The sequence below is a fragment of the Sphaeramia orbicularis genome, chromosome 6 (assembly GCF_902148855.1).
Source record: "Sphaeramia orbicularis chromosome 6, fSphaOr1.1, whole genome shotgun sequence".
NCBI lineage: Eukaryota > Metazoa > Chordata > Actinopteri > Kurtiformes > Apogonidae > Sphaeramia > Sphaeramia orbicularis.
In genome coordinates, this window is record NC_043962.1 from 2682518 (window position 1) to 2706087 (window position 23570).

The 23570-nt window shown below is 42.5% G+C and overlaps 1 protein-coding gene and 1 pseudogene across 2 annotated transcripts in view; both read right to left on the bottom strand.

The window, feature by feature from the left end:
* Positions 1-23570, bottom strand: part of LOC115421684 (CCR4-NOT transcription complex subunit 1-like) — a 969367-nt pseudogene that overhangs the window by 591641 nt on the left and 354156 nt on the right.
* cpne2 (copine II) overlaps positions 1-23570 on the bottom strand; it is a 106232-nt gene that overhangs the window by 47523 nt on the left and 35139 nt on the right. For both annotated transcript variants that reach the window (XM_030137670.1, XM_030137669.1), the window contains 3 exons: positions 22135-22233; positions 8289-8375; positions 3695-3754 (listed from right to left, as the gene is read on the bottom strand). In XM_030137670.1, coding sequence (XP_029993530.1) covers positions 3695-3754; positions 8289-8375; positions 22135-22233 — 246 coding nt within the window. The remainder of the gene's footprint in view (positions 1-3694; positions 3755-8288; positions 8376-22134; positions 22234-23570) is intronic.

Genomic DNA, 23570 nt, shown 5'->3' on the forward strand with positions numbered 1-23570 from the left:
CAGCTGGATCCATGACAAAATAAGATACAATACGTGCGAGGGGCGTGGCTTGATGTGCCTGGAGCCACTTGTTCAAGTAAAGGTTTCCACATGTCTTTTTACATCATCTTGTTTTGTTTTACACATTTTTCCTCATTGAAAAAAAGGCAAAAATAACCATCCCTGATAAATAGGTATTTATATTAATACTGAAATATTTGCATTAATAGTATTTCTAAGTGACTGATAGTAAAGACGATAAAACCAGCTTCCCAAAGGTACAGATCCAGCTGTGGCCCTGACACTTCACTACTGATAATCTACAGGGTGGGGAAGCAAAATTTACAATGAACATTTAGTTGTTTTTTCTCAGCAGACACTACGTCAGTTGTTTTGAAACCAAACATATACTGATGTCATAATCATACCTAACACTATTATCCATACCTTTTCAGAAACTTTTGCCCATATGAGTAATCAGGAAAGCAAACGTCAAAGAGTGTGTGATTTGCTGAATGCACTCGTCACACCAAAGGAGATTTCAAAAATAGTTGGAGTGTCCATAAAGACTGTTTATAATGGAAAGAAGAGAATGACTATGAGCAAAACTATTACCAGAAAGTCTGGAAGATACTATTAAAGAAGAATGGGAGAAGTTGTCACCCCAATATTTGAGGAACACTTGTGCAAGTTTCAGGAAGCGTGTGAAGGCAGTTATTGACAAAGAAGGAGGACACAGAGAATAAAAACATTTTCTATTATGGACATTTTCTTGTGGCAAATAAATTCTCATGACTTTCAATAAACTAATTGGTCATACACTGTCTTTCAATCCCTGCCTCAAAATATTGTAAACTTTGCTTCCCCACCCTGTAATGTCAACTAAAACAGTAGAATACTTTAAATACTGACATCACATTTTCTATTAACTCTTCTGTTGTACTTTTACCAGAAATGCAGCGTTTTAACCGTTTAGACTGGTATTTTTTTTTTTTACACTGGTACTTTTACTTTAAGTACATGAATGCTTCTACATTGTGATGCACAGGTGAACTGGGAACAACTGGAATGAAACGCTGCACAGAGAAAACTAAGTCCTGTCCAAACTGTTACATCTGGAGTCTGACTCTACACAAAGGTCACAAAGCTGGGAAACTGGTTGGACAGAGAAGAAAAGACACACAGCTTATGATTGTAGTTGGCACAAGCTGTGTGTGTCTGCTGATTTTGTGTGTGTTCTAATTATGTCTAGAGCTGCAACGAGTAATTCAAGTACAAAAACTCCTCAAATAACTATTTTTGCCTCAATTAATCGATTAATTATTAATTTGGTTTCAGTATCACTTGCGTTCGGCCCTGGGGGTCATGTTCTACACGGACTGTAAACAGGGACGCACTCCACTCAGAGTCAAAAAGTTATTTCAATGGAGGAGAACGAGGAGACCATCTGCAAAAGATGTCCAACGTTTGGGATAATTTCAAACTGAAAAAAAACAGAGAATCTGATGTAATGTGTGTGCGTCCACATCTGAAGGCAGCAGCAGGTAAACACCCATCTGTCACTGAACAGTAGAAGAACATTAGTCCATTTAACCTGAGAACCACAGCAGCTCTGGTTAGAACAGAGTCTATGCATCTGTTAGTGTCTAGAAGACTGAGTCTACATGACTAGAGGTGTATGAAAATATCAGTTCTGCAATTTATCGTGATATTTCATTTCACAATACTGTATCGATATTAAAAAGTACTGTATCAATATTTTTAGGTATTTATTCAAATACAGATATGGTGGAGGTTCATTTTTGATTTTTAAGTTTTCTTTATTGTTTCTATCTTATTTATTATTATTTAACACAGTTTTATTAAATAATGGTTATTTGAAGCATCCTAAAAGCACTTTTCACTGTCTGAGAGGCAGATGGTAGTTCTTGTGGAAACTAGGAGAATTAGAAACAGTTTGTGATATAACATTAGATCCTGTTCCGATCAAATAAAAATGTGTTTAGTATTTGTACATATTTCTGGTATAATTCAATTCTTCCAGGAAATAATCTTAAAAAAAAAAGAAACAAACAAAATATTGCCTTTTTAACAGATATATCTTGATATATTGTATCGTGATCCTAGTATTGTGATTTGTATCGTATCGCCAGATTCTTGCCGATACACACCCTGATACACAACGGCTTCGATGATGAAGTCCGATTACTCGATTAATCGCTAAAATATTTGGTAGAATACTCGACTTCAAACAGAGTCGATAGCTGCAGCTCTAATTATGTCTGTGTGTGTGTGTGTGTTACAGGAACACAGTCTGTCTGAATGGTCCTGAGCTTCATCCGTGGGATTGTGTGTGAAAAAAACAGCGTGGATAATGAAGCACAGCTCGTTGTGTGTGCGGCTATTATTAAACCACACTCTGGCAGTTTCACTCAGTTACACACAAAGGTGTGACATCACCAGGGATACACCGAGTTTGTGCAGCAGGAGACTAAGACGATCATCTGCCTCCTTATTCACCCATGTCAGATTCAGACTCCGTTTCACTGTCATTCCATCAGTGGAACAGGAGAGAACCAAATGTAGTTACCCAGGGTTCAGTTTGTAGCATGAGAAGTTAAAGAATACACTCTAAAATAGAGTATATAAACGGGAAGGAGGGTAGAAATAAAACTACCATAACACAAAACATATGCAAAAAAATGTAAAACACTGTTCAATGGAAACACCTACAAGGACAAACTGGACCAACTGGACTGGGTCCAAACTGGACACATATGGGTTTGATTTTGTCTAAAACTGTCATTAAACTGGATTCCAGAGGTGATGTTGGGACTGAACCTGGACAAAAGTATGCATACAGTCCACAGGTCGGAGGATAAATGTGACAGAACCCGGTTACCGTTCATAACTCATATCCAGAGCCTGCCTTGGGCCTGAGTTCTTGTTTTTATTTCATGTATTTATTTTGGTTTCCTTCTCACTCTTTGACTGCTGTCCTAGTCTTGTCAGTGCCCATACTCTGACTGATGGGACTTTTTTTTTTTTCTTATGTCAGAGGTCCAGAACGTTGGCGGTAAAACCAGAATGACCAATACAGATTGGTTTGAGTCTGTTTTTTTTGTACTTGTGTATATTTCTTATTTTTTTCTTTTGGTGGTCTGTTTGCCCATTTGATACATGTGTTTATGTGGATATATTTGTGGGGAAGTAAGAAATGACTTAATGATTTCAGTGTTGTTATGGAAAAATGATAAAGCTGTTAAAAAAAAAAAAAACAGTCCTTAAACCCAGCTGGTGAAATAAAGTGACAACAGTGAATAAACAGTATCTGTGCTGTTTTCCAGTTTCTCTTATTTTTTGCCAAACTTAACCCAACATCCGTCATTTAACTTCACCATCTCATACTCGGCTGTAAACAAACTGTGGATCCTTTCATTTTCTGAACAGCATCCATTTCAGTGTTTTATGTGCAGTTCCTCATCGCTCTTCTGTTCTGTTTTTTTTCCCCCTTCTATCTCTCACCTCCTTCTCTTTCACATTTTTCCTCTCTGTATGTAAATGACAGTGAACCAACAGTAACCCTGAGAGATGAAAATAGAAATCTGAGCGTTTCCCCGTCCGTTTTACAGAGCAAAGCATACACAAACGGGTATCTCATTATCACATCATTTCTTGGAAGCAGAGAAAAAAGACATGCTAATATCACACTCACAGTAAACATCAGCTGGCATCCTCCCAGTATGTAATCCAGAAAGGTGTAGTCCCTGGTTATCTACAGGGACGAGAGAGAGACAGCACCAAGTCAGAAAGCAGCACAAACACACAAACCCAAATATTAGGACACTGCAAAAGACAAAAGACAGGACCTGAATAAAAGGCTTTATATAGTTAATCAGAGTAAAGTAAAATACACTTTATTATCCCCTGAGGGAAATTCCTCCTAGGCACAGTGCTACATATCATTGCTTCACAAAACAAGATCAAAAACATCATCACAGACACATAACCGTGACAGTCTGTCATCTACAACAGACATGGACTACATTTGACAATCACAAAACACAACATATGGAGACGCCTAAAGTGCAGAGAGAAAAAAAAAGTGCTCAAGTGCTGTGTGTTTGTTGCACGTCGCTCTTTTACTAGGGCTGTGTATTGGCGAGAATCTGGCAATACGATACAAATCACAATACTAGGATCACGATACGATATATCCCAATATGTCATGATACTGTTAATAAGGCAATTTTTTGTTTGTTTCTTTTCTTCTTTTTTTTATTTAAAGATTATTTCCTGGAAGAATTGAATTACACCAGAAATCTGCACAAATACTAAACACATTTTTATTTGATCAGAACAGGATCTAATGTTATATTGCAACATTTTTCTAATTCTCCTGGTTTCCAAAGGAATTACCATCTGCCTCTCAGACAGTAAAAAGTGCTTTTTTTTTCTTATTTAATAAAACTGTGTTAAATAATAATAAAAATATAAACAAGAAAGAAAACCAAAAAACAAAAATGAACCTCTACCATATCTGCATTTGAATAAATACCAAAAACATCGATACAGTACTTTTTAATATCGACACAGTATTGTGAAATGAAATATCATGATATATTGCAGAACCGATATTTTCATACATCCCTATCTATGACACTAGTTCTTAACATCATTCAGCCGCTTAATGGACGCTGGGACAAATGGTAATTTGAGGCGGTTAGTTTTACACTTTGGCATACGAAATCTTCTCCCTGATGGAAGAAGTTTGTATTCGGAAGACAACGGATGAGTCACATCTGAAGAGATTTTTGTTGCATGTTTCCTGACCCACTGGTTCTACAGATTATCTCTGGACTGATATTCTGTCATACCTATAATCCTCATTGCTGTTTTGTGCATATTGTCCAGCCTGTTCTTCAGTTGGACTCAGTTGCCGTACCAGGCTGTGATGCCGTATCTGATGAGGCTCTCTACGATAGCGCTGGAAAAATCTGCAGAATCTGCCTGCTGACCCCATATAGCCTCAATCATCTCAAAAAATACAGTCTTCGCTGCAGTTGATTGTACAAGTTGTCTATGTGTGGTTTCCAGCAAAGAAGGTTCTGGATATGGACCCCTAGGTATGTGTATGTGGCCACTTGATTGACAGTCTGACAGTCAATCAAGCTGTAAAAAATTCAGAAGTTAAATTTGTGTCAAAAGTGGAAATCAGTGCATGTTTTTTAATTCAATGTACCTCCTAAAGAGTACTAATTATTATCTTGTTGAACACAATTTCCACTCCAATTACATTGAATATTTAGCATGGGTTTGACTGTCATTAGTCTAATCCCTGCTGGCAGCCAACAAATATAATTACTGTATTAACAGTTTAGTGCATGTGATGTATGTATGTGTGTGTGTGAGTAAATATGTGTGTGTGTGTGTGTGTGTGTGAACAAAGACTCGCTCATGATGGTGTGTGTGTGGGAAAAGGAAGAAGGAACAGAATCAATTATGAAAGCTTGTCATTCTATGAAGGCGTCTTTAATGTCATTCCAGTGCTGGATGGTTTAATGCCTCCTTCATGGGACTCAAAGCTGCTGCTGCTAATTAGTTACTCAGACCAAGTTCTGCAGCAACGGACAGTCACAACCACGTCACATGATCAAGACCAGCACGGTTTAATCCAGGGTGTGAAACTCATTCAGGTTCAGGGGCCACATTTAGACCAGTTTGAGCTCAACTGGACCGGACCGCTCAAATCATGACATAAGTTAGAATCAGTGGCGATTTCTGTCAGACTGCAGTGGAAGCTCCTCTTCCCTTAAAATGACTCCAATTAAATGCTCAAATCTGTTCAGTTGTGTTGACATTTCATTGACTCCAAATGTGTTGGAACACGTTCATCTCTCAGACCAGTTGGTTCAGAATCAGTTTTATCCCAGATCAGTGGACTGGATGTTGTTCACTTCTCCTCCATTCCCGTGTCTGTGTTTTCTCATTCCATCTCTGCTCAGTGCATTTGTCCATAGACGCTCAGCGTCCATGCACTTCAATGGGACTGAGTGGAACTGTTTTTTTCATTGACTCTAAACTGGACGCTAATTGGATAAATGCCACCGTGTTGTCCTGCCCCCAGACGCTCAGTGTCTCTGGGGATGAACAGAGCTGTGGGCGGAGCTCAGCCAGGCCGGACGCTAATTGGGGGATGAGTTGAAAGGCTGAATCCCGTTTGATTGACAGCTGTTTTCAGATCTCCTCCTTCACTGACACAGTTCAGTTTAATACCGTCGCACATTCTGCTGTGAAATCAGAGAGAAACCACTACCAAATGAACTGTTCATTTCTTGCACTGTAAATACACAAACATACAAATCACAAGGAACAGAAGGCCAAATTTCTGTTTAAATAACTTGACAATTTTTTTGATGTAAGCTGACAGTAAGCTTCCCCTGTCTGAAAGACGAGCAGCCGACACTGGTTAGAATACAGAATGACAGCAGTGGTTCAGGTCTGGTCCAATAACCGCTCCTTTGTCCTTCGGTTTTAACTCCTGTCATTGGGTTTACAAACTTGCCCCCCCCCCCCCACCACACACACACACACACACACACACACACACTCTGAGTCTTAAAACCAATGACACTCATTTGTGATGAAATTACGCTGGAATAAAGCAGAATGACACTGAAGCCCAACCCCCTCCCACCCGTTTGCAGAAATGCCCTTAAATTTGATCCAAATTGGGTCCACGTTTGTAAACCCAGTGACAGGAGTATAAACCAAAGGACCAGGGAGCAGTTGTTGGACCGGACCAGAACCACTACCGTCATTCAGTATTTGTTTTCTGGAGTTTTGACATCATGTCCAAGATCACACTACGTATATGAGGGACCCTGGGTGAAACACGGAACACAGTATTACAGGAGACCTGGTCCATCTGTCTGGTCTGTGACTGTAAAAGCTCCAGAGACCGTCCGCATGAAGAACAAAAAGGTGTAAACTGGCTGAGCTGGACTCCACAAACAGGACAAAACATTAGTCTCTTTTCCATTGGACATCTGCACAAAACTTTACCCATATTTACTAAATGTCGAAAAAACAGAAGTGTGTAATGTCGGTTTTTCAGTTAAATCACAAATGTGATGATTTGTTTATTTACTATCGCGAGATGACACGAGAAGTCATTCCATAAACAAGGTGACAAACGTAAATACGGTGTTGATTTACAGATATATTCATTATTATTATATATTACCCCTCTATCTCCTACTAAATTTAAAATTAATTGGGTTTCCTGGTATGTCCACACATACCACGACATGTTTCTTCTCCGCTTGCTGTAATGAAAAAAGGTCTTCCATTGCAGTTTCTCGTGATATACCATTTGTGCTACGCCCGGAAAACCACCTCTTTCCAGCGCAAAAACTTTTAAATCAAAAAATGAGACTTTTGGTGAAATTGTCGTTTTTCCATTGGGTAATTTTTTATGCGCAAGTTATATTTGCACAATTTGAGGGTCAATGGAAAAGAGACTATTGATCAGTTATAAAAAACCCTCTGTTCTCATCCTTAACGAACCGCAGCTGACTTCCTGTGTTTATCTGAACTACAAATACCGTGTCTGGTTGTAAACTTAATTTCAGGCTCTGTTGAAAATGTGCCAAATTGGTCTGTACAGTTCATAAGTAAAATGGTTAATAAATAAATAAAAACTATAAATCATTTGTTTCTTCTAATATCAGGTCATTGTGTGTCACTTCTGGTGTTTAAGACAGTCCTTTTCCATTTTAAGAGTTGTATTTTTGTTCATATGTTTCAGGATTCAGGTTTGCCACTTATAGATTTGTGTTTAATATTTTCTACATTTGTTTCCTAAAATGTAAATTTGTTTTCACATTTGCGAATGTGTTTTATAAAAATATGAATTTGTTTTCAAAATGTAAATGGGTTTTCTAAATGTTATTTTGTTTTTGATTTCTTTTTTATGCGTTTTTGAAATGTAAATGTGTTTTACACGTCTGTGCCTTCGTTAACTCCAGACCTTCATCAGTACCTTGGGTAGGAGCACCGACTGGCAGATTAAACTGTATGTACCTGCTTTTAATGGACCAAGAGGGAAACCACAAGCATGGAAAACAGACCAGGTAAAATAAAAACGGAACTCGGAGGCTTCCAGCTGTGAGGCAGAAGTGTTAACCACTCTGCCACCACTGCAGCTGTAAACCAATCATCCTGGGATTAGGATTAGTGAAAACAAGCGCCACTGTAAACCCATCTTTTCATGTACAGTACGTGTCCGACTGTCAATCCATCCTCACCTTACAGGACTTGAGGATGATGATTCCAGAGTTTTTATAATTCTTCTTCTTCTTCTGTTTCTTGGGGTTGATGCAGTCGAATTCCACCTGTAAGCAGGAAAAGAAAAATAAGAAAAAAAAAAACCATCAGAATTAAAGGACAAATGTTAGAAAATGAGGCAAAAAGTAAGTAAGTAAATTTTATTTATAGAGCACTTTTCACAGACAAAGTCACAAAGTGCTTTACAGTGCAAAACAATGAAAATACAGTTTAAAATACAGTTAAAATGTGCTAAATAATTAAGTGTAATCACTTTGTAGTGGCCCTGTGTCAGTTGGATTTAAAATGCCTGTGCATTGTATCGTATTTCTTGTAGTGAGGAGTAAACCTGTAAACCAACTGGTGTCCGCAAAGTCCAGAAAGTGGTGATGATAGTGGAGTAGGAATGAAATGCAGACAAATGTGAAGGAATAAACAGAGGAGCAGATGAAATAAAACTCCTACAGTATCTTCAACGTCACAGTGGAATACACAAACCTGTTCTAGACCTGGTTTATACTCAACTAAAGGGACTAAAACTTATATCACAGATTAAAACCATAACTGTTGCGTCTCCTTGAAACCTCAAATTACAAAATTCAATCACAAACTGCCAGGTCTAGGTTTTTATGGTGAATTAATGAACGCAGAGGATATTCAACCAAACCCCTCTGTCCAGTACACCTGTTTGTCCAGTTCACCCGACCAGACCTCACACCACTAGACTTCCAGAGTCTGGACCAGAACAGACATCAGTTTGAGAACAGGCGGAACAGACAAAACAATAAAATGATGTTTGGAAATTCAATTACATTTGGAAAATTAAAGGAATTTTAATAAACACCTACTTTACAATTATTTAAAGTGTGTATACATTTTTTGGGACACCCTGTATTTAAGTGTGTGTGTATGTATGTATGTGTGTGTAAATATATATATATATATATATATATATATATATAGTCTCCCGTTAATACCATTTTATTCTAACTCCTATTCTTCTGCTTGTGTGCATGTAGCGATTAGCTCGGCAGATAGACAACAGGTTTACCAAGAAAAGCTGGACGCCCAAAACTTCTGTCCAAATCTTTTACCTGAGACTCACTGTAAAACTGCAACGTACAAACAAAATATGTCTGAGTTCTGTTCACTGCCTTAGTACATTTACATGGCATTATACATTTAAATGAATGGGGAAAAGATCGCTAGCTCAATGCTAACTTGAATGGGAAAATCCATAGACATGCTAACAATTAGCATTTACAGATTAACTTCAGATTTACGTCTTTTTATCCAGAAACAAAAGTTCACATCAGAGATATTTGATACTATTCATTCTGACAACAACTGAACATAAAATACTCACAGGCAAATGTTTTGGGGCCATACAAACAGAGTGAAAGAAATGTGTCTGTTAGTTCCTTCTTATATCCGAATTGGCTACAGGAACACCGCAAGGACAAAACATACGTTAGTGCAATTTATTCTGACCACTAGAGGGCCCCCTTTGTTTACTTTGAACAATTGAACATCACATTTTCTTTTGACAGTCTGTTGCTCTGGCTGTGTGAATACTCGTAGGTAAACCATGGCTCACAGGAACAGGAGGATGTGGATCAGGGTTGGTTTGACAATCGGCGTCATCATGCTTTTCAACCAATGACAGCATTTGGGGTGGGCTTAAAACTCCTGTCAATCACTCACAACCGGAAATAAACTAGTGGGGACATAAACATGGAGAATGGACATTTTCATTTTAAATGTCTTCAGATGGTGGGGGTGAGAAGGACACAGGTGTTTGGAAGCACTGACATGTGCAATTATTTTTATCACCGGAGTACTTCCAGTCTGAAATATCACTTAAAGCTCTACCGTATGATGTGGCATTTTTACACTTTTCTTTTGTCATCTTAAAATGCTCCTAATAAGCGTGTGTCAAACTAAAATGTAAAAGAAATCCACCAGGTATTGAAACTCAAAAATGTTTAATTCTCATATATTTCCAATAAAAGTCTGACCAATCATTTTAGTCGGTCCGACTGAAGTAATTGGCCGAACCTGACTGAGCCTCCTGTCAATCATCCATTACGGCCGTCCAGCATCCGATCCATTATCACCGTCTCACATCCGATATGAGTACCACTGAATCTGACGCTTCACTCGCGCTGCTTCTCCTGTCACTGACCACAGTCTACTGTCTAGGATGTGTTTGGATAGAACTGACATGCACATGTGGAAGGGAAAAAACGGATTTATGAACAGAAACAACAACTGAGGGGCACAAACAGGAGTCTGATGAATGAAGGATGGAGATAAAAGTCTGGAAGTCAGCTGTACTGGACTGAACAGGTCTGCATAAAGCTCAGCTTTTATGACGGTGGGACTCATACAGGTGCATGTACATGGTGTCACACATGTAAGATGATGTAGGATGAGAATTGTATGGACTATGAAACCTCAAAATTCCACGGAAAATTTGCGGAGGCCGCGCGTTCACAGTGCGCGCGCCCATCCCCTGGGCACTGCAGTGAAGACCCTGACCCAGTACTGCACAGACCAGGTCTACTGATGGAACAGGTCTACTGATGGAACAGGTCTACTGATGGAACAGGAGCCGCGGGCCCGCGGCAGGTGGATGATGCATCTGATTACTGAGGGAGGGGTCCGCGGACACGCCAAAACGGACCGAACCTCCACCTCTGCTTCCTCCTCTGTTTCCATCACGCATCAGCAGAGGAGGAGAGAGGAGGAGGGGCCTCAGAGCTCAGGCAGAGGGAAGGGGGCGGGGCTTTGGAGGGAGGCGGGTTGTTCATGTTCAAACTTTTACTCAGTGCTGTGAGAAATGCCACATCGGTAGGTAGAGCTTTAAAGGCAATACACGCTATTGATGCCGGCAACCCCCCCCGCATATAACTATGCGATTGTGATTAATCACAGAAATCCACATGATTAATTGCGATTAAGAATTTCAATTGTTGCCCAGCACTTTATATATATATATATTCCCTAATTTCTTGAGTCTGTTTGGTCAAAATGAAACGTGATTAATATAGATTAAAAATGAATGATATTTAATTGTGATTAATCTAAATGAATCCACAGAAACCCTGTGATTAATCTGATTAAACATTTGAATGGTTTGACAGCACTAGTACTTTGTTTGATCCAATAAAAAGAACTCCATGACCCATTTCAGGTTGTGACCCTAAATTTGAGGGAAGCAAACACAATCAAATCCAGTTTCAGATATTTAAATGACCGGCCACCCTTACACAAACCCCTATTCTCTTCATTTTCTGACCCTCTTCATTCTCCAGACGGCTGTGGGGCTGCTGGGGTCTATCCCAGTTACCAGTGTGGGGTACATCGTGGACATGTCCCCAGTTCATCCCAGGGTTAAGCCCATATTTGTCTTCTTGTATTTTCAGGTTGTATAAGACAGTTCCATGCACATGTGCACAGAAAACACAACTACACTTTTTAATGCACTGAATCATTGTCATGCAGTGTCTGTCAACATCAGAACAGACGCTGTAGGATGGTGAAAAGTGCTGCACATCCAGACGTGTTTGATCAGAAGACACACAAACAGGAGCTCATGCCTTCAGTCAGCCGCTGATTCATGACAGGGAGCTGTAAATGCCTCGGCGAGTTACTGAGGCTCAGCTAAAGGCTGGTTTACATCTCAATAGCACCTCCCATTTTCTTAACCTTCTTTTCATAGACTCTCCATCCCCCTCTCTCCATCCTGCCTCTGCACCCCCCCCCCCCCCCAGGACTACCACACATGAAGAGACTCAGTGGGAGAACGACACATCAGGCTGCTTAAGCACACACACTTTTACAGATGAACCTGCTCAGTATTACTGCGCAGACACACAGACACACACTAATGAATGCATGTTGTTCTGATCTCTGCATCTACACATCTTTATCAGACCACAAATACAAGAGAATAAAGAAAAGAATAAAATCTCCAGAGTATTTGTTCATTTGCAGACTGACGACGCTACCCGTTCTCAGCGCCTACAGTGTGTAAAAAAAAAAAATACACAAATGCTAATCTGTGCACGATTATTCCAGGTTTATTGTAGAAACATTCAACTAAATGCATTTAAACTGCACATTAATCAGTATGGAGTCCAAGTGCAGCTTAGACACTTAGAAAACATGACGTTCACAGATCAAATAAACCTGCTGTGTTTTAGTTCATGACTGACCATCATTCTAATTTATTTGTGCCAAAGCTAAATTCCTATAGAACAGACTCAGCAGCTTTGACGCTACATCACAAACTGGTTCATGTACATCACAGGTGTCAAACATGCTGCCCAGGACCCAAATCTGGTCCCCCCGCCAAAGGTTCCATTCTGGCCCTGCAGGATGAAAGTGTAAAAATGAACCTGAACAGTCCAGGCTGTCCAAATCCTTTTGGTTCAGGTTCCACATACAGACCAATGTGATCTACAGTCAAAATAACAACACAATAAACCAGAAATAACGACGACAAATTTTCTATGTGAAAAATTATGTGGAAAAAAATTAAGTGGAAAAAAATAACATTACACTCCCCCTTGAACTGCCACCTTATCGTGGTGGGGGAGTTTGAGTGCCCGAATGATCCCAGGAGCTATGTTGTCGGGGGCTTTATGCCCCTGGTAGGGTCTCCCAAGGCAAACAGGTCCTGGGTGACGGGCCAGACTAAGAGCAGTTCGGAAGCCCCTATGAAAAATAAACAGCAGAAGAACGTGACGTCGCCCGGTACGGCGCAGCCGGGGCCCCACCCTGGAGCCAGGCCCGGGGTTGGGGCTCGAATGCGAGCGCCTGGTGGCCGGGCCTATGCCCATGGGGTCCGGCCGGGCCCAGCCCGAAGGAGCGACGTGGGCCCGCCCTCCGGTGGACTCACCACCCACCGAGGGAATCGTAGGGGCCGGGTGCAGTGTGGATTGGGTGGCAGTCGACGGCAGGGAGCCCGACAACCCGATCCCCGGACGCAGAGTCTAGCTCTTGGGACATGGAATGTCACCTCGCTGGGAGGGAAGGAGCCGGAGCTTGTGAGGGAGGTTGAGAGATACCGACTAGATATAGTCGGGCTCACCTCCACACATAGCTTGGGCTCTGGAACCCAACCCCTCGAGAGGGGCTGGACTCTCCATTTCTCTGGCGTTGCCCGCGGTGAGAGGCGGCGGGCTGGTGTGGGCTTGCTCATAGCCCCTCAGCTCAGTCGTCATGTGTTGGAGTTCACCCCGGTGAACGAGAGGGTCGCGTCTCTGCGCCTTCGGGTCGGGGACAGGTGCCTCACTGTTGTCTCGGCCTATGGGCCGAACAGCAGTGCAGAGTACCCAACCTTCTTGGAGTCCCTGGGAGGGGTGCTGGATGGTGCTCCGACTGGGGACTCCATTGTTCTCCTGGGTGACTTCAATGCCCACGTGGGCAACGACAGTGAGACCTGGAGGGGGGTGATGGGGAGGAACGGCCTCCCTGATCTGAACCCGAGCGGTGTTTTGTTATTGGACTTCTGTGCTAGTCACAGTTTGTCCATAACAAACACCATGTTCGAACACAGGGATGTCCATAAGTGCACTTGGCACCAGGACACCCTAGGCCGGAGGTCAATGATCGACTTCGTTGTCGTATCATCAGACCTCCGACCGCGTGTTTTGGACACTCGGGTGAAGAGAGGGGCGGAGCTGTCAACTGATCACCACCTGGTGGTGAGTTGGATCCGCTGGCAAAGGAGGAAACCGGACCGACTCGGCAGGCCCAAACGTGTTGTGAGGGTCTGTTGGGAACGTCTGGCAGAGCCCGATGTCAGTGCGGTCTTCAACTCCCACCTCCGGGAGAGCTTCTCCCAGATCCCGGGGGAGGCTGGGGACATTGAGTCCGAGTGGACTATGTTCTCCACCTCCATTGTTGAAGCGGCTGCTCGGAGCTGTGGTCGCAGGGTCTCCGGTGCCTGTCGTGGCGGCAATCCCCGAACCCGGTGGTGGACCCCGGAAGTAAGGGATGCTGTCAAGCTGAAGAAGGAGTCTTATCGGGCCTTGTTGGCCCGTGGGACTCCCGAGGCAGCTGATGAGTACCGGAAGGCCAAGCGAGCTGCAGCCCGAGCAGTTGTGGAGGCAAAAACTCGGGTCTGGGTGGAGTTTGGGGAGGCCATGGAGGAGGACTATCGGTCGGCCTCGAGGAATTTCTGGCAAACCATCCGGCGCCTCAGAAGGGGAAAGCAGTGCGCCACCAACACTGTTTACAGTGGAAGTGGGGAGCTGCTGACCTCGACTGGGGATGTTGTCGGACGGTGGAAGGAATACTTCGAGGATCTCCTCAATCCCACTGTCACGTCTTCCATGGAGGAAGCAGAGGCTGAGGTCTCAGAGGTGGACTCGTCCATCACCCAAGCTGAAGTCACCGAGGTGGTTGGCAAGCTCCTCGGTGGCAGGGCACCGGGGGTGGATGAGATTCACCCTGAGTACCTTAAGTCTCTGGATGTGCAGGGACTGTCTTGGCTGACACGTCTCTGTAACATCGCGTGGCAGTCGGGGACAGTACCTCTGGATTGGCAGACCGGGGTGGTGGTTCCCCTTTTTAAGAAGGTGGACCAGAGGATGTGCTCCAACTATAGGGGGATCACACTCCTCAGCCTCCCGGGGAAAGTCTATTCCAAGGTACTGGAGAGGAGGATCCGACCGATAGTCGAACCTCGGATCCAGGAGGAACAATGCGGTTTTCGTCCCAGTCGCGGAACGCTGGACCAGCTCTATACTCTCCATCGGGTGCTCGAGGGTTCATGGGAGTTCGCCCAACCAGTCCACATGTGTTTTGTGGATCTGGAGAAGGCGTTCGACCGTGTCCCTCATGGTATCCTGTGGGGGGTGCTTTGGGAGTATGGGGTTCGGGGCCCTTTGCTAAGGGCAGTCCGGTCCTTGTATGACCGAAGCAGGATCCTGGTTCGCATTGCCGGCAGTAAGTCAGACCTGTTCCAGGTGCATGTTGGTCTCCGGCAGGGCTGCCCTTTGTCACCGGTTCTGTTCATAATTTTTATGGACAGAATTTCTAGACGCAGCCAGGGGCCGGAGGGGGTCCGGTTTGGGGACCACAGGATTTCATCTCTGCTTTTTGCAGACGACGTTGTCCTGTTGGCCTCATCGAACCTGGACCTTCAGCGTGCCCTGGGGCGGTTTGCAGCCGAGTGTGAAGCGAGCGGGATGAGGATCAGCACCTCCAAATCCGAGGCCATGGTTCTTGACCGGAAAAAGGTGGTCTGCCCTCTCCGGGTCGGTGGGGAGTCTTTGCCCCAAGTGGAGGAGTTTAAGTATCTTGGGGTCTTGTTCACGAGTGAGGGAAGGATGGAGCGTGAGATTGACAGACGGATCGGTGCAGCGTCTGCAGTGATGCAGTCGCTGTATCGGTCGGTTGTGGTAAAGAAGGAGCTGAGCCGAGAGGCGAAGCTCTCGATTTACCGGTCAGTCTACGTTCCTACCCTCACCTATGGTCATGAGCTTTGGGTCATGACCGAAAGGACAAGATCCCGGATACAAGCGGTCGAAATGAGTTTCCTCCGCAGGGTGGCTGGGCGCACCCTTAGGGATAGGGTGAGGAGCTCAGTCACCAGGGAGGAGCTCGGAGTAGAGCCGCTGCTCCTCCGCGTCGAGAGGGGCCAGCTGAGGTGGCTCGGGCATCTGTTTCGGATGCCTCCTGGACGCCTCCCTGGGGAGGTGTTCCGGGCATGTCCCACCGGGAGGAGACCTCGGGGAAGACCCAGGACACGTTGGAGAGACTATGTCTCTCGGCTGGCCTGGGAACGCCTCGGGGTCCCCCCGGAAGAGCTGGAGGAGGTGTCTGGGGAGAGGGAAGTCTGGGCATCCCTGGTAAGACTGTTACCCCCGCGACCCGGCCCCGGATAAGCGGAAGGAAATGGATGGATGGAAAATAACATTACACTGTGAAAATATTTACATTTACAAAACTATTCTTTCACAATAAAATGCAAATAAATACATAAATATAAACAAAGATGAACAACCTGAAATGTGTAATTTGAACAATATTCTGCCTGTTCCTAAATGTTTGGTGCATTTATGGATCCACTGGGATCTGGAGTTGTGTTCATAATAACAGATGGAATATTGTAGAAATTGTTCAAATTTTAGTTCCAAACTCCAAAATTTGAACAGTATTCTGCCTGTTACCAGATGTTTATGGAACACTGTGTGTAAATGCACATGTAGAAATAATAAGTCCAGGCAGAATATTGTTAAAATTGCACTAATTTTTCAAATGAAATCTCTGTTTTTTTCAGGTTATTCACATCTTTTTTGTAAAATGTAAATATTTTCATACTTTAATTGGGTGTTTTTGTACTACAACACAAAGAAAAACTTGGATTTGTCATTATTTATAGGTTATTAAGTCATTATTTTACTGGTCTGGCCCACTTGAGAGCAAATTGGGCTGAATATGGAACTGAAACAAAATGAGTTTGACAGCCCTGACATACAGGTTTATATTTATATGTAGGTGATCTTTGGATTTAACACCATCCTAAAGCCCAATTAAGGCCCTATTGGCTCTCAAAGCAGCATCTAGTATCCAGATGTTTGAGATGCTACTGTCTTAAAGGGTTACTATGCGGGGGGGCTCGTAGTTATGTATGCACCTGCAGTGGATGACTGTTAGCACACGTTCATTTTGCAGCAGCAGGGATGTTGACACAAAAGCTAAAAAGCACAAAAATATAAAACTACAACTGATAAGAGAAGAGGCAAAAATGAAACACAGGTGCACAAAAGAACTCCAGCAGGAAAAAAAATCATTATTAGTGTGAGTACGATGTTAGTGTAGGGTTTATTTCAACACTTAGAGTGTCACAGTGATAAAAATACAAAGAGCTGTCATGTCACTGATACAACTTTGAAGTACAAGGATGAAGTCCATGCTTCTCAGTCAATCTGATTATTATGAGTCTTATGAAGGCGGTAAGTTACAGTTACAGGTTATTATCAACAATTCCAAACGTATCTGCAGTGCAGCTACTGACAACGCAAACTGTACAGGAGACAGAGCTGGTTTGTGGTTTTACTGTGAAAAACTCAAAACAGACGTAAGTGAACAGAGCTTTAATGAGTTAATACGATAATGAAAGTAATAGTAATATAGTAATAGTAACAGTTTTTAAATAGCCTGTAGATGAGCCTGTTGGGAACAATGCACCATTAACTATGATGACTTACTCATTTATTTACTGTATTTATTGTACTATGTGAGATTGATCGTTTTGGTGATATGTGAGATATGTACACTTCTGTCACAAATCAGTTTGTCCTTTTTCAATTTCAATTCAATTCAATAAATAACATGATAATGAAAGTAATAGTAAATAATACTATAATGAAAGTAATAGTAAATAATACTATAATAAAAGTATTATCAGGCCTATATTACTCCATTTTTACCCCCGTTCCCATCAATAGTCATGTGTTTAGCCTCTGTCTACATTCTCTTGTCTGCTTCTCCAAAATAGAATGCACTGACCACCTTCCACTGCATTAACAAAATAATTATATTATATACCGAATTGAACCACACCTCAGCTAAATCAGAACCCTTCAAATAAATGAGAAATCCCACTAAATTTTCAGACGCTCTGAGTCAAGCCTGTTAAACATGTGCAGGTAAAATAAAAGTGAACTGACCACAGTGTAAGAGGCACAAATGAAGAACAGGGTGTGTGAAAAATAAAAACAAACAGGGTGTGTAATTAAAAACAGGGTGTGTAATATTCCGGTGGCATCAAAGCGATGTGCGTGGTGGAATGTATTGTCAGATCCTGTTCATTCCACAAACAACATTAGAACAGTTTAGAACATTTATTCAACTGTGGACAAATGCGTACAAAGAGTTTAGAAATAAAAAAATAATTAAATAATAGGGGAAAGTAATCTAATCCTCCTCCTTTTCAGTGACTAGAATTTCAGATTCAGTGTAAATTGCTCTCAGATGCAGATGAGTAGATATAACAGAGTAGTTAGATTACACACAGTATAGTAGTTAGATTACACACAGTATCAACGTCAGTGATTGGTCCATGTGATGCACTTTTACACCAATAGAAACACAGTCATGTGTTTTCTTCCTGTTTGCAGTTAAATTCCCTTCGAAGCCTGTTTTTTGCGTCTGTACCTGCAGTGAACACACCAAACAGAACGATACTACGGCCCAAACATTCAGTTTGTACCAGGGCATGAACAGAAAAGCCGACGTTCCTTTGTTGACGTTCCTTTGTTGGAGTCGACTGTGTTCTTCTCTCCCTCCCTTCCATCACTGTCATTCAGCGCATGTCGATACTCTCATCTTTATACATGAAAACATGAAGTGCAAAGTAGTGATGTGCAGATCAGCGGACCCGGGTCAGGTTGGTGCGGGTCCAAAAAATGTCACTTTATTTGTGGGGCAGGTCAAATAATTCCACAAAAGCGGGTTGGAAAAAAAAAAAAACAAACAAAAAAAAAAAAAACCTGACCTGCGCATCACTAGCAAGACTGGAGGAAGAAGATGATTCAGAGTAGGTACTAAACTGACTGATGTAGACAAACTGTGGCATCAGTAAATGTTCTGAACCATGGAAGCACCACCAAGACTGCAGAACACTGTGGACACACAGTGGGTTCGGATTATTCTGCTCATTTAGTTCATTTATTCGCTCTTTTCTCTAACATAATGTGTGTCTTTTCTGCCCCCATCTGAACCTTTTCCACCTTTATGTCGTTCACTTCCATGTAACAGTAAATTCCAGGTGTTAGTCTGTTTAGTTTGGTTAAATGTCTGTGAAGGACTGTTGATGCTTGTGTCTGTTTTCGTCTGCTCTGAACTGAACATGTTCATGTTCCAGTGAACGTTAGTACAAGTTGTTCATTGTTGAACATCTGTGTCTGTGTTGTTCCTCCGCTGTCAATGTGATGACGTCATCATACGACTAGTCGACTTGACTTCGACTTTATTGACAAACTAGAAAAGCACTCGGGTTAAATCAAAATGGGAGGATGAGCTGGGTATTGTCTTGTAACGCTTCCGTCAGTCTACCCGATGGCAGGTGTGGCTACAACTGTAGTTTACCACCACCAGAGTGTGAATGTGAGAGTGAATGAATAATGGATCCACTGTGAGCACTTTGAGTATGCGTTCATAGAAAAGCACTATATAAATCTAATCCATTATTATTATTATTGTCTGCGAGTGATTGGTATACCATGTGCAACACACAACAAACATCTACTAGCTCTACAAGATGGATGGAATTTAGGTAGAAAAGCCTGATTAGATTCTTTATTCCACCACATATCACTACTAAAGTAAAGGGACATCAACAATATTGTTGGAGACAATGTGGGCACACAATTGCTAATCACTCTCACATTTTCTGGACTTATATAAAATTGAAGTCTTTCTGGGACAGGCTTTTTGAAATAATTGAGGATATTATGACCTTCACAGTTCCTAAGGACCCCAAATTCCTTTAGCTGGGACTGCTGTCTGGAAATGTAGTAGAGAAAGAAGACAAATACCTCTGTAAAATAAATATAATCGCTTCCAAAAAGGCCATAACAAGGAACAACAAAACGGATGCATCCCGTGAGGATCAGTGGCTATAATAGAGGAAATTTACCCCATGGAAAGACTGACGTACAACCTACGACTCAAGGAACATATGTTCATGAAGCGCTGGAGAAAATGGCAGGACTATAAATAAGACAATGCTCAGTTACTGCTGTCGGTGATTTAAATACACTACTCAAAAAAAGTTAAGGACCACTTTTTAATTTGTGTATAAGTTTTTTATATGAGGTATTCTACTTCTGGAAATACCCCAATACAACTGTCCTGAATGTCCTCAAACACACTGTAATCAATTTCACACATGATTGGATTCAATTGTTGCATAATGTCTCTGGCATCATTGCACATCCTGAAATGAGGGCCTATAGGGGTGTCAGCTGACCACGTGAAGTGGTACAAAAGTGGGTGCAAAAGCATTTTCTGTCTTTAGTCTCCACAATCAGACAACTTGGTGACAACAGCAATGCCGAGACGCCACCTGAGTGAACCAGAAGTTGCCAGAGCCCTAGGGATGCTGGAAGCTGGCCTCAGTCAGCGAAGAGTAGCCGAAATGATGGGTGTGTCGCACAGTGTCATCAGCAAAGCAAACCAAAGACACTGAGAGACAGGGCTAGACTCCGAGAGACCCCGCAGTGGCCGACCAGTTGCAACAACCCCTGGAGATGATCGCTACTTGACGAATCTCAGCCTCTGCAACCGCTTTCACAGTGCACGTCGCCTCAATAATGACTTCGCTGCAGCAACTGGAGTGATTGTTTCCACTCAAACAATCTGTAACCGACTTCACCGAGCCAATATGCATGCCAGAAGGCCAGCTCAGTGTGTCCCACTCACCCCTGCTCACAGAAGAATCCCTCTCAACTGGGCTCAGGAGCATGTCAGATGGACCCAACAGCAATGGCACCGTGTTCTGTTCACAGATGAGAGCAGATTCTCCCTTGACCACAATGATGGATGTGTGAGAGTCTGGAGGCAACCAGGAGAGAGATTTGCCGACCCCTGTATTGCAGAACATGACCGTTATGGAGGAGGCAGCATCATGGTGTGGGGAGGCATCGCCTATGGCAACCGTACTCGTCTCTACGTGGTCCCTGGGGGAGCAGGGGTGAGTGGGACACACTGAGCTGGCCTTCTGGCATGCATATTGGCTCGGTGAAGTCGGTTACGGATTGTTTGAGTGGAAACAATCACTCCAGTTGCTGCAGCGAAGTCATTATTGAGGCGACGTGCACTGTGAAAGCGGTTGCAGAGGCTGAGATTCGTCAAGTAGCGATCATCTCTAGGGGTTGTTGCAACTGGTCGGCCACTGCGGGGTCTCTCGGAGTCTAGCCCTGTCTCTCGGTGTCTTTGGTTTGCTCTGCTGATGACACTGTGCGACACACCCATCATTTCGGCTACTCTTCGCTGACTGAGGCCAGCTTCCAGCATCCCTAGGGCTCTGGCAACTTCTGGTTCATTCAGGTGGCGTCTCGGCATTGCTGTTGTCACCAAGTTGTCTGATTGTGGAGACTAAAGACAGAAAATGCTTTTGCACCCACTTTTGTACCACTTCACGTGGTCAGCTGACACCCCTATAGGCCCTCATTTCAGGATGTGCAATGATGCCAGAGACATTATGCAACAATTGAATCCAATCATGTGTGAAATTGATTACAGTGTGTTTGAGGACATTCAGGACAGTTGTATTGGGGTATTTCCAGAAGTAGAATACCTCATATAAAAAACTTATACACAAATTAAAAAGTGGTCCTTAACTTTTTTTGAGTAGTGTATTTTGTGTTCAACCAGTGACCCCAGGTTTGTGTGTTGTATTGTCTGTTTGTTGAAAAAACAAATAAAAACAAAGTATAAAAAAAAGAAAAGCACTCAGAGAGCGCAGACCTCCACCAGTGCAGGTCAGTGTGTCCCCCCTCCCCGATCACCACCAAAATTTTATCATTTGTTCATTGTGCCAGTATCAACATTTCCTGTGAATTTCATCCAAATCTGTCCATAACTTTTTGAGTTATCTTGCTAACAAACAAACAAACCCTGATGAAAACAGAACCTCCTTGGCAGAGGTAATAATTAACACATTTCTGAGTAAGACCTGCACCATTTACTTGGCTGTGCTTTTGGAACATTAACCGTGTAAACCACGTGTGCAGGACTGGCTGCCTCATACAGTGACTGACCAACACACATTCAGCTGATTGGTGTTTGTGCATCATGTGTTACCTCCACTGAGCTCTGGGCTTCACTCATCTTGGCAACTGTGGTTTGAAACTCTCCGATGAAGTCGTGTCCACCGTCATTATCATAGTCATAACACAGCACCTGTCATCGAGCACAAAGCATCCCATTATTTCACTGGCATCTGTTGGCTTGGAAAGCTTCCTTTTTAAAATGGTGTCTTTTACTGTTTCTGCTGTAAATCTGCAGCTCTATCTAATATAATAAAGACGTTCATTCCACATGTGCATTTTCAGTGACTGCATTGGTTTAAATCAGGGGTGTCAAACATGCGTCCCGGGGGCCAAATGCGTCCCCTCAAAGGTTCCAATCCGGCCCCTGGGATGAATTTACAAAGTGTAAAAATTCCACAGTCCAGGCTGTGGAACTCATTTTAGTTGTGGTTCCACACACAGACCAATATGATCTACAGTCAAATAATAACGGCAGAAGAACCGACAAAAAAACCCTCTATATTTTCTTTTCGGTTTGATGTGAAAAAAAAAAAAAAAATTTACATTATGCCTATTGTTGCGTGGGGCCATGACATTTTATTGTGTAACTCTGTTTGCGACTCTTTCAATCAGCTGACACACCTGATGATGATCAGCTGAACACCAACCACCCTGACTGTCAGCCAGCCACAAAAACCAGTCAGATGCAAACCCCTCCAGACCCAGCTGAAGCTTTAGGCTAGGAAGCTTCTTTCTTTTTGGTTAACATTTAAGTTAATTTCTTTTAGTTTGGCCTGGGGGTGGCCGGTGGTCAAACTTTTCGCTTTAGATTTAGTTGAGTAAGTTCTTTTCTGTTAGCGAGGAGGAGCAGCTTCTACATCCCTGTAGGGGGTGGCCTGCCTTCCCCCTCCATTTTATTTATTTTTGCCGGCACCTCCAGGTCTTTTTGGTTCATTGAGTTCATTTTTGGTATGTATTGCCTTTTGAGTTCGTTATTTTCTTAAATGATTTCATTGTTGATTCATTGGGTTACTTTTGTTTAACCTGGTTACTAAATCCTTAAAGTCATTTAATTTCTATGGTGTCCTTTCTTTATGTTGGGGTCTCCTTTCCCTTTGAGCCGACTTACTTTCTTATTGTTTGGAGACCATAACACTATAAATAATGACAACTTCAAATTTTTGTCTTTGTTTTACTGCAGAACATATTGACATTTACAAACTCTCCTGTACCAATAAAATGTGAATAACCTGAACAAATATGAACAACCTGAAATGTCTGTATTAAATTCAGCCCAATTCGAACTCTTTCCTTCCTGTTCCTCAGTGTTTAGTGTCTTTGTAGATCTGATCCAGAATCCACATGGACTAATGAGAAGTGGAGGAAGAAGACTGGTGAAATTACACTGATTTTTCTTAAGAAATTTCAGTTTTTTCAGGTTATTCTCATCTTTTTTGTTTGGATAGTTTAGAAAAGTATTTTCATAAT